The sequence below is a fragment of the Eretmochelys imbricata genome, chromosome 4 (genome assembly GCF_965152235.1).
Source record: "Eretmochelys imbricata isolate rEreImb1 chromosome 4, rEreImb1.hap1, whole genome shotgun sequence".
Lineage (NCBI taxonomy): Eukaryota > Metazoa > Chordata > Testudines > Cheloniidae > Eretmochelys > Eretmochelys imbricata.
In genome coordinates this window covers 36063074-36075042 of record NC_135575.1, presented here as the reverse complement: position 1 = coordinate 36075042, position 11969 = coordinate 36063074, and the positions used below count along the sequence as shown (strand labels likewise).

Here is an 11969-nt window from a genome sequence, read left to right as displayed (position 1 = left end):
AAAGACAGTGGAGCAAATAATTAAGCAATCAATTTCCAAACAGCTAGAAGATTATAAGGTGATAAGTAACAGTCAGCATTGATTTTTGTCAGGAACAAATCATGTCAAACCAACCTAATAGCTTTCTTTGACAGGGTAACAAGCCTTGTGGATGGGGGAAGGCTTTTGATACTGTTTTGCATGACCATCTCATAAACAAATGATGGAAACACAACCTAGATGGAGCTCCTATAAGGTGGGTGCATAACTGGTTGGAAGACATTTCCCAAAGTGTAGTTATAAATGGCTCAGTCAAGTTGGAAGGGCATATCAAGTGAGGTCCCGTAGGGATCAGTTCTGGGTCTGGTTGTGTTCAAAATCGTCATCAATGATTTCGATAAAGGCATAGAGAGTACTTATAAAGTTTGCGGACAATACCAAGCTGGTAGGGATTGCAAGTGCTTTGAAGGATAGGATTAAAATTCAAAATGATTTGGACAAACTGGAGAAATGGTCGGAAGTAAATAGGATGAAATTCAGTAAGGAAATTCAGTACAAATGCAAAGTACTCCACTTGGGAAGGAAAATCAGTTGCACACATACAAAATTGGAAATGACTGCTTAGAAAGGAGCACTATGGAAAGGGAATTGGGGGTCATAGTGGATCACAAGCCAAATATGAGTCAACAGTGGAACACTGTTGCAAAAAAAGCAAACATAATTCTGGGGTGTATTGAAAGAAGTGTTGTAAACAAGACACGAGAATTAATTCTTCTGCTCTACTCCACACTGATTCAGCCTCAACTGGAGTTCTGGGTGCCACATTTCAGGAAAGATGTGGACAAATTGGAGAAAGTCCAGAGAAGAGTAACAAAAATGATTAAAGGTCTAGGAAACATGACCTCTGAGGGAAGATCGAAAAAATTGGGATTGTTTACTCTGGAGAAGAGAAGACTGAGAGGGGACATAACAGTTTTCAAGTACATAAAAGGTTGTTACAAGGAGGAGGGAGGAAAAATTATTCTCCTTAACCTTTCAGGATAGGGCAAGAAGCAATGGGCTTAAATTGCAGCAAGAGCGGTGTAGGTTGGACATTAGGAAAAACTTCATAACTGTCAGGGTGGCTAAGCATTGGAATAAATTGCCCAAGCAGGTTGTGGAATTTTTAAGAGCAGGTTAGACAAACTCCTGTCTGGGATGGTCTAGATAATACTTAATCCTGCCATGAGTGCTGGGGACTGGACTAGATGACCTCTCAAAGTCCCTTCCAGTCCTATGATTATATGATTGATTAACATAGTGCTGTTTGAAACCGTACTACATTAAAGTGCACTAGGGAACAGTGAGCACCAACAGGGTCTACATGGACCAGTTAATGTGCAATATATTAGTGCATTTAAGAAATCTCAGCCCTGTAGAGCCCACTGTGTCAACAAGCCCTTAGATCTGCCCTACTGGCCACATTGTCTGCTACCCTATTTGAGCCACACAGACGTGAGCTCTGCTGATGGGCCTGAAGCCCACTGGTATGACCCACAAAGTACACAGGGAAATCAACAGTGCATCTGGGTGCACTTTCAGGTGGCAGAGTTCTTACTAAAGCTTCCCTTCCCTGGCAGAGGGTAGCAACAGTGCTACTACATTTTCTTTTGCTAGCAGGTGAATTTCCCACTGGGTGTGTCTGGCCTGATAGGTACGGGGCAAGCAAACCGCACTTCTCTGGTCTGACTGGGGTGAATCAGGCTCAGTGAGTGAAAGAAATTACAATGCAAACTGGAGGTTTGCAGCATTTTGTGGCAAGTCTGTGTGAAAGGAATGTTATAGTTTAGGTGTCATGCTGTAGTTGGAAAAAGCTGGTATGTGATCTGCCTCGTGCCATGAAATGCCACTCCCTCTACTACAAAATGTTGAATATGAGAATTTGGGGGTGTAATAATTCATGGGCTGCAGTGTTAAGGACAATGAATACCAAAAAAAATCTTCAGAACTCCAGAGTGTGATTTCCCAGACATGTATCATGTGAATCTTAAACCATGTGAGCAGAAGGTGAGTTCCTCTCTGGAAAAAGGTGTGAAGTAGGGCAGAATAGAGAAGAGTGGAAGGAGGAAGCAACAGCCAGGATCTAGGATCCACATCCATGTAATGTATAAATCTAATTTAACCACAGCAGCCACAGCAACATTTGGAATATCAGGCTAAAATTCCATCTTGGAGTTTTGGTGACTGCATTAACTCCTTTTAATCTTCTTTCTCTAGATGTGGAACCAGAACCCGAAGGCAGAATCTGAAAAACCCAACATTTATAGCTAACTCTTGTCTAGTCTAGGTCTCCTGCATTTCTTGACCATAGATACAAATGTTGCCTCAGCTCAGGGTAGCCTGTAGTTTCAGCAGATGATGGTTTATTTTTTATTGATTTATTCTTGTATGCGTCTAATCAAGGTCTATGTCGTCCCTGGTAAGAAATGGAGTTATATATTGGTCAACTGAAATGAGGCACACTGAGGAAGTAAAAATATGGAAATAAATTCAGACACTAGCCCTGTCTGGCATAAATGCATATCTGCAAATCTCATCCACATCTCCAACACAGATCTGTGAAAATCAGACAGGAGCATTTGGTACAAGTTCCTCTGTCCTGGTCATACACAAGATCTGCTGAAATGTGGCACTTAGAGATTTGGATCTTCAAAGGAGTCAGGAAGAGCAACCTCTTCCTGTCAGAGAGTAATGTTGCCTTGAGTCTTTGAGCACCATCAGCTCAATAGATCTTATTTAGAAACCTCTTCCTTATTTTTTAACTGCCTTTTGAATTTAGCTGCGGCAGATCTGGGATTTCTTGTATTTTGCCCTCTGTATAGGTAAATAGCTTTCCTTGTAATATTTGGATATAGTTCTTATTTCAAGCTGCCTTGTTCTAATTAGTTACCAAATGCAGAACAGGCTCTAGAACAGGTTCTATACTCTGAATGTAAATAGAATACACTTTATCTGTGACCTACTATATCTGAGGTACAGATACTGTTTCAGAGTGGTTAAATTACTTGTTTGCTCATACGAACTGCTACCTGTTTCAGTCGTGAAGCAGGAGCGTGACTGTTTGGACCTAGTTATCCCTTGTAATTCAAAAACATGAAATCGGGACTAATAAAACAACACTTTCAAATAAGTTGTTGGGCTATTTTTAAAAACAAAAATGAAAAACAGTTTCTCCACTATGTGAATAACAACATACTCAAAAGCAACATGGAAAGCTGGCTTCAGTCTTGATGATGGCTCCAAACAGATGAAATCTTAGCTCTGTCATCATGATGGCTCCAAAATAAAAACAAGGTCCACTGGCATTGGGAGGGATGCCCGTCATGGATTCTCCCTGTAGCTTGTTGAAAGAAAGCAAAAGAAAAGTGTCATGGTCTGATCCCGTTAGTCCAGTGCCCTGCAGTGTGTTATGGTCAGTGAAGAGTGAGTATCTTACATAGCTAATAGTTATCCATTATATTATATCCAATATAAAATGTGAGGAGAGCACACTTACTGAATCCTTTCTGTTCAGGGTGTCTATCAGGTAGAAGAGGGTAACCAAAGAAAATTATTACAGTTACACACCCATGTTATGTCCTCATTCATACTGACTCAGTGCACTAATTGCATTTGTTCCATACTTACTGCCTTGCTTTTCACACTCTGGAAGCAAGACATCCCAACCTGGTATTAGCCACATGGGTGAGCATGGGCAGGTGAATGAAGACGCCTCTGTGATGATTTTTCAGGCTTTTTTTGTGGAAGAGAAACACAAAGATCACCCTATTGACATGCATTTGCCTACAGTCACAAAATTGTCTGTTTCACAGACAATTTGAATTATGTGCAGATGGTAACCAAGCCAATAGAGATTTTAATGCTATCTCATCTTTATCTGTTGCTTTCTGGACAAATATTTTCATAAGCATTTGCAAACAGCATTTTGTATGACAAACCATTTCTGACCTAGGATTTTGTAATAAAGAAAATGTTGCTTACGTTAATCACAGCAGGGCAGGATATTTGGCACTGGTCGTCTCAGAGATGCACAAACACCCCCTCTTTAGCCAAACAGTAGTCCCTTTTCATGTTATAACAAGTCAGATGTGATTTATGGCTAATGTTAACCCCTGCTTGGGGTATGTAAGGATCTAGAGAGAGGCTGTTTCTGCACTGAAATGGAAATAAACTGCCATTTCCACCATTAACCTCAAGGGAGAGTTTCACCTTACTCTGTGAAGCAGTACCTACCGTTGATGTCGTGTAAAATATAGCAGAATACTATTTGTCTTGAGAGAGGCACAGGAATAATCTTGGCTTTAATAGTGGCTTCCTCAGTGGCCTTAATCAAGACACTTGTCTTCTCTCTGCCTTAGTATTCCCAGCTGTAAAACAGAGATAACAATGCTCCCTTACTACAGGGAGAGGTGTTGTGAAGATTATTTCACATGGCCAGGTTATGCATTGCAAATAATGTTTGTTGCAAATTTAGCTCTTCACTGCTAGCAACTAGTATTTGAACTAAGCCTAAGAAAGTATTCATTATTCATCTGTGTTGACTGAATAGTTTGTGTGATTTTGACCTATGGGGGGTTGTAAACTGTTCATTTCAACTGTTCACTATTTATAGCGAGTGACTGATCACCTAGAATCACATGGGATTAGTTTTGCTCCCTGACTGGGAACCTAGAACTTTAAAGGGAAAAAAAAACAACAAATGACAAATAGCAAATGGGTAACTATGAATAATACAGTTCTGCTACAAATTTTCAAATACTTTGTTTATGCTAGAATGGACAAAGCTGTTGGGATTTGCAAATGTTTTAATGATAGCAGTCACTGTCTGAATAGTCCTAAACAACAAATGATTCCACCAAAATAAAAAACCCTCTCCTGAACTTGCTGCTGTTGTTTGTGAAAATATTTGCAAATCACTTTCTGTATTGTCTGACCAACTCTGCTAATCTATTTGAAATCAGAGTATGGAGTCCTTATTGAGTACGGTGAGCACTTTCTCATGTGAGTAGTTCCATTGTCTTTCCTGAGAATATTTCCATATGTGCTCACCAGGGTGAATAAGGACTCTACTATCAGGCCCTTTAGTGTCTGAAATGTTTGCTGAGCATGAAAAGTGCTATATAAGTGCTAAGCATTAGTTTTAGTCAGCAGCAACTCTCTCAACTACATTGTGACAAGGCTAAAATGGGAAACAAAACCTAACAGGTAAATGCAGTGTTAGCCGGAAAGAGATATAGAGAAAGAGAGGGCACAAAAACTGAACTAGCCACTAGGTCATGTCGTGATTCAGTACATACAAAACAGGAATAATGCACATTCATTAGTGTGTGCAAGAGTGGAGAAGCAAGTTGGTAAAGACAGGAAAAACAAAACAAAAATCCAATAGCTAAAATGACTACACAAACACAGGGTAGGGGAAGAAGCACACATCTCTCAAGTGACACAGAATTTGTGCAAGGTTCATGTGTCCACCTTGGGGAAAAAAAGAAGCATATTGAGTGGAGTCTGAGTGCACACACTTTGCAAATAGCAACTACATTGTACACACAATTGTACTTTTCATTCTTAAATGGTGTCATACATCCACTTTAGAAATAGCAACTGAATAATAACACTGTGAAATGCAACATATATTAATGAATTACATATCATAACACTCTCTTATTCATCCCCTGTGAAAGTATGCAAGTATTCTCTCTCCTATTTCACAGACAGGGAAATTGAGTGACTCCGAGAGCGGTTACTTGATGGGGCATGGTATTGGAAAACCTGGCTTCTGCTCCTGATTTGGCCATGGAGGGTATATCTACACTGCAATAAAACACCTGCAGCTGGCCTGTGTCAGCTGTCTAGGGCTTGCTGGGCTCAGCTGTCTTGGGCTCCCTGGCTGGTCCCAGAGGCCCAGCTCCAGCCTGAGCAGCAACATCTACCCTGCAGTTTTGTAGTCTTACTAGCCTCAGTCAGCTGACTTGGGCCAGCCGCTGGTGATTGATTGCAGTGTCCACCAACCTGCATGGCCACAGGACCTTGGGCAAGTCACATAATGGTTCTGTGCCTCAGTTTCCTCAGGTGTAACACAAGGATAATGATGTTTACCCAGCTTTGTACTTAGAAGTCTGGGGAGGGGAGAATGCTAAGTAGCAGAAAGTAGTGCTATGGCCCAGGATTTCGCAGGGAGTTTGTGGCAGAATCAGGGAGGGAGCCAAGCCCTGTCCTTAAGCCGCACACCCTCCACCTCTCCAGAGGGACAATGCAGAGTTCGAATATCACTCAGAATAAACTGCTGCCAGGTTCTTTCGGGCCGAGCTCCAGCGCCCCACCCCGCTGCAGGGGCCAGGGGCCTTGCTGGCCTCGCGTGGAGCAGCCCTTACCCCATTCCTCCCCCCACTCGCAAGTGGCCCGTCCGAGCCCGTTAGTCTAATGAACGGTCGGGCGCAGCCAACCAGCTTTAGGTGAGCCGTCCGGGCTTCTGCATAAATTATGCGAAGAGCCGAATCCCCCGATCTTCCCGCGGGGTGAGGGGCTGGGCGACCTCCCCTCGGACTAGGTGAATAAATTATGTTAATGAGGCCCGGGAGGTTCTGTCGGGGGCTTGGAGGCGGCGTGCAGCGGGAGCTGTGGCCAGTACGGAGGGGAGAGCGGGAGAGGGGAAGCCGCCGCCGCCGCTCTGTGCTACTGACACACATACAGCGTGCGGGATATTCGGGGCTCTCACACCCACAGACTGGGGGCTGGGGAGCCGCGGGGCTGCAGCCACTTGCTGGGTCCCCCCTCGCCGAGCCGTGCTGCGGCTCTTGAACTGAACCGCGTCTTAGGGGCGAGCCAGGTGGAGGGGAGAAGGCGAAGCAACAAGTCCGCCCTCTCCATCTCCCGGAGGGCGCCCCGTTATACCGCCCCCCCCATCTCCCCATCTCCTCCCCGTGCACCTGAAATCTCGCTGACAAGTGGCAGGCGTTTGCAGGCGCCGCTCTTGGGATACTTCGCAAAGGTTTTTCTCCAGGCGGGTGGGGAGCCAGAGACACTTCCGCCCCCCCCCAAAAAAAAACCCCACCCCACCCCGCTGCTTTGTTTTTGCCCGGCAGGTTTTTTTGGGTCTCGCCCTCTCTCCCGCTGGATGGTTGGTTTTGATCCCTCCCGGGGTGCCTTGATGAGGTTGCCAATGAAGGCTTTGCTGCGTGCTCTCTCCTTGCATTGAAAGCGTGTAACCCATTTCTGGGCTCTTGCTTTATTTTTTCAGCTGTTTTTTGCCTCTGTAAACTAGTTGCCCCCACCGGGGGGAAGGGGAAGGGGGAGGGCGAGGAAAAGCTGCTACATCTGCAGGGTGGAAAAGCATGTTGGGGAAAAGCCAAGAAGCCAAAGGGCAGGATGGCAACGGGGAGCCGAGCTGCCTTGGGGGACAGCGCTGCTGCCCTAGCTGGACTCTGCCCTCCAGTTCGCTGCTGGCTGCTTTCCTGTCAGTGGTGGCTGTAGCCTCCTGTGTGTATCTGGGGGTGAAGACCAGTGATCTACATGCGAGGGTCTCTGCCATCGAGAGCGCCCAAGGGGACTTCTCTGCTGCTGCTGCTTCTTACCAGCTGCTGCCCGGCTTCTCCCTGGATCAGCTAAATTCAATGATGCAAGAAAAAGTGGAGCGACTTCTCGCTCAGGTGTGGAAGACTTGGTGTTGTCTGTGTGTCTGGACATGGGTGGGACTGGGAGGTCCTATGCAGGACCTTTAATTAGTCATTTCCAACATGAGTTTCTGCTTCATGGACGTGAGCAAACCTATTCCCCAGGATTTATGCTTGAAGTGAAAGTTGGGGTGGGGGTAGATGAGTCGGGGGGGAGGGCATTCGTGGAAATGCTCGAAAAAACATTGGGCACTTGCAGCAAAGTGAAATTGCCAAATGTTTGTATGGCAGAGAGTAGAGGGAGAGCTCAAGAGACAGGGACACTTGCCTGTGTTTAAAAGATAATATGATCTCGTGGAGATTAAGGGAAATCCCTTTACTGAATATTATTGATCCTAATAAAGGCTTTACTTGGGGTGGGTTGGATACATGAGTATCTAAAATTAAGGCTTGAAAAGAAGCCCCTGGATGTGGCTGTTTCAAAGGGCTCTCATAAGGATCTCTCTAGCCCGTTTGGAAGCAGTGTCTGAAATAACCCTGATAGAGTAGTTAACCTTCGTATATAATGTTGTTACTGACTCTTCTTTCACCCGAGGAACCCAAGTTTCTACATTTAATCCATATGCCCCAGATGCTATGTGTGTGTGTGGGGGGGGTGGGGGGTGGGGTGGGAAGAGGTAGTTTGTATGGATATGTAATACCACACATGAAAAGCTGCGATGGGTAGGTAGAAACTCTCTCTGTGTGTGCGTGAGTGAGAGAGAGAGAAAACTGCTCAAGTTGTGGTCGGGGTGTTTAGGTCACTGATACAGTTTGGATCAAGTCCAAGTAAAGAAGTCATCATTAGTTATGCAGTCTTTCAAATAGTTGTAAATCATAGTTTAACACATGCAAGTCTATAATCCTGGCTGTAATGGAGTGAGCTAATGCTTACCAAGTTGGCTAATGTTTCACTTTCCCCCCACAGAAATCCTACGAGCATTTGGCAAAAATAAGAATAGCAAGAGAAGCGCCTCCAGAGTGCAACTGCCCAGCAGGTAAACAGGAACAACTCTGAAATGTTTCCTTGGAGTCAGAGGATTTTGACTTTTTTTTTTATCCTTTGTCTGTCAGCCATGCATGTAATAACAACAAATATTAAATATAACACGTGGGACACAGCTTTTAATAAACAACTGAGCTTTTGAGAGAGAGGATAAAGCCCGTAGTGTTACCCTGCTTCTATCGTGGGGTGGCATAAGATGAGAAAAAAATATTCATGAAAATGAAATTAGACCAGGGGATGCTTAAAAAGTGTAACCAAGCCTATGCATTAGCTTAATGAGAAGAAATATATTTCCTATATGCCTCTGGCTTTTTTGAAGAGGAGAACGCAATATGTTAAGTACATGCAGCTTTAAACAGATTAAAAATAACTTTAGGATTCCTTTTAAATCTGCCCTAGTGTACCTATGAACTTTTCAGTTATCTGTTTTTTTTTCTTCATCATGGATAATATGGTATTTTAGAAAGTGACGTTCTCATAATGGATATTATTTTAAGAAATGTGGACCCAATCCTGAAGTCCTTACTCAGGCAGTACTCCCAAGATCTTAAGTGAGAATGTAGTCTGAGTAAGGATTTCAGAGTTGAGTTCTGTGGTGGTCGGATCAGTTGCTTGTGGACCCAAACAGTAGTTTTATGGTCCTTTCTGTGTTGTGTTCTCTACTACTGGTCTGGTCTGGTGCTATTTTTTTTAGGTAACTGCTGAAGATTAATTTTATTTTATCTATTAGACTTCTGTTGACATATACAACAGAGCATTCTGACTTCTCAGAAATTACAGAGACAATGCTGGTGTTCAGTAGGTGCTGCAGGGACACTGGCACATATTGTGCGTGATGAGGCACCAGGGATGTACAGTATGCTATATATGTATTGTGTTGAGAAAATTGGCTCTTTATTTAAAAGATGGGGATGTTGACATGCATAGAGAGATGGAATATACTGAGTCAATATTGGACATGGTGTGTTCTTGATAAATCATTTGTATGTCAGTAGGTTGTGAGACTGCAAAGTAGGTATTTAAGGAAGGAGCTCTTCTAGTTAAGGGATTAACTCATGACAAAGTCATCAATTTTAGGGGATTATTGAACCTCAGGGATGAAACTCCCTGTGACAGTTGGTATAGTATTTTCCTGGTAATGCAACTGATAATCCTTTTTTTACTATCCTATATAGAAACCTTAGCAACTAGCATGAAATGGGGCATATGAATGTTGGAATAGGATTTTTACTCAACTCTTAGCTAGTTTTGGTAAGAAATATTATCAAATTGGGGAGTGTAGGGGGGGAAAGCAATAGTAATTTTATCAACCAAAAAAAATGAGTCATGCATACAGCCTGGATTTGATATTCCTAATGCTTAACTCTAGAAAGATTGATGATGTTCAAGATTTAGCACTAAAGAACAGTGTTATGCTTATACACAGAGATGTATCCATGATCCTGAAGCATCAAACAGTTTTCTCTTTTCGTGTTAACTCTTTTAAATTAATCTTGTCACTTTCCAACAATTCTCTTTTCAGGCTCAGAACATCCTCTGCCATTGTCTCATTTGGTGTTATGTGCTGCTTTACTTCCTTACTGCCACTAGAGCTCCACATAATACCAGTTTTTACCTAAATGTACTTTATTTTTATGCAATACATTCCATTAAATTGTACCAAACGGATTGAAAGCACTAGAATATTTTCAACAATCCTCACTAGAACGCATGGCATAAATCAGATAGCATAAGTCAAAATACAGTATGTTGGGAAGCATGTTTCCTGTTGGGTAATGTAGATCTATCAGATTAGGATAATGAATATGAACTGGCAAAAATTATTTTACAAAGAGGAGTAGCTGGTCAGAGGATTAGAAATAAGATACATAGCTTTTCACCTCTTTGTAACTATTTCAGTTTGGAGGCAGGTTTATAGTGATTGAAAGTTAGCACCATGTGATGGCTACATTTTGGACTATTTAAAATGATTTGATACTCTCATCTGCATTCCCAGTGGACAGTTGTCCACATCAAAATGACTTTGTTTTGGCAGTCTCAGCACAGAGGACAAGGACTGAATAGACACAAAGGCAAAACAACTGTGCCTTAGAAACTGTAGAAGGTGCGTCTCCTAGTCAGGGTTGAAGCAGAGTAGGAAAGTGGGGGAGAGTAGTGTATTGCTGTTGCCCATGTGGTATTTGTTCTATTTATAAAGAAATATTTCTTCCCCCAGGCAGCCAATATATTTTTCACATGCACTAAATTGTCTTTTTAAAGTAAAATCTTTAAAATAATTGATTAATTTTCAATTAGGAATGGTTTTTAACTCTCCATGAGGGGCTTTCTTTGGGGAATATAAATAAAACATTTCCATTACAAACCTGAAACGCTCTATTCAGGGAAGTGTTTGGCTTAGCAGGAACGGAATCATGGAAGCTCATTGGGCTTCTGTGGCCTGGCACCTGCGAAGCCTAATCCTGATTCAGAAGAGTAAATAGTGTCTTTACCATGACTGCACAATCCCAGTTTTGCTGTTCTGCTTAGTTCCCTCAATTCCTCACTAGGGCTACATAGTAGTAAGATATACGATCATTAGATCTGACTTCAAGGAGAACTTCACAGGACATGCAGAGGTGGTCCTTTAACACCAGTACTCTGGGAGTTAGACAGCTGCCAAGTGGCCACCAAGATAGTCTTCCAGCATTCTGTGTCTCAAAGAGAAATGAAGGTTATTTAAAAGTAGGTTATCTCATGCTCTATCAAAGTGAGAGAGGGAAATTCAATCTGCAGAGAAAAAGGGTGAGAATCTGAGCTCTGATTTGTTGTTAAACTTCTGCAACTGGTGTAGATCTCGTTAGCTTGAGTTATTCATCCCCTTGTGGTTGTCTGTGATAGGAACTCACATGTTCAAAGGAAAATGGGTTTTGAATAGCTTGGACACTGAGGGAAGCCAGATTCTCAGCTTTCATAATCTGAAAGGCCATACTCGTGTGGATCCTTTTAGCCAAATGGGGGGTTTAATCTTCTTGTCTAGAATAAGTAGTGCTTTGTTTTCTCATCTAAAAACTGGACAGTTCCACTAAACATGTTTTTCTAATTATGCTTTTTTTATTAGCAAAAAGCTACACAATGAAAAGCTTGTTTAACATCAGGGACATTGTTTGATTTCAATTATGTGGGGCTAAAACCAGACACCGAAAACAGGTAAATTCAATAATGTTTACAGAATTTTCAAATGACAGTAGTAGGCATTCCGTCCCCTCACAAATCAGAACAATAAAGTTTGAAATCTAAATTCCTCTTTAATTACCTCA

General features: G+C 42.5%; 1 protein-coding gene across 1 annotated transcript in view; it reads left to right on the top strand.

The window, feature by feature from the left end:
- The first annotated feature begins 7349 nt into the window (after positions 1 to 7349).
- The window catches only part of COL25A1 (collagen type XXV alpha 1 chain), a 428953-nt gene continuing 424333 nt past the window's right edge, over positions 7350 to 11969 (top strand). The window contains exons 1-2 of the mRNA XM_077814764.1: positions 7350 to 7664; positions 8596 to 8665. Of these exons, the coding sequence (XP_077670890.1) occupies positions 7350 to 7664; positions 8596 to 8665 (385 nt within the window). The remainder of the gene's footprint in view (positions 7665 to 8595; positions 8666 to 11969) is intronic.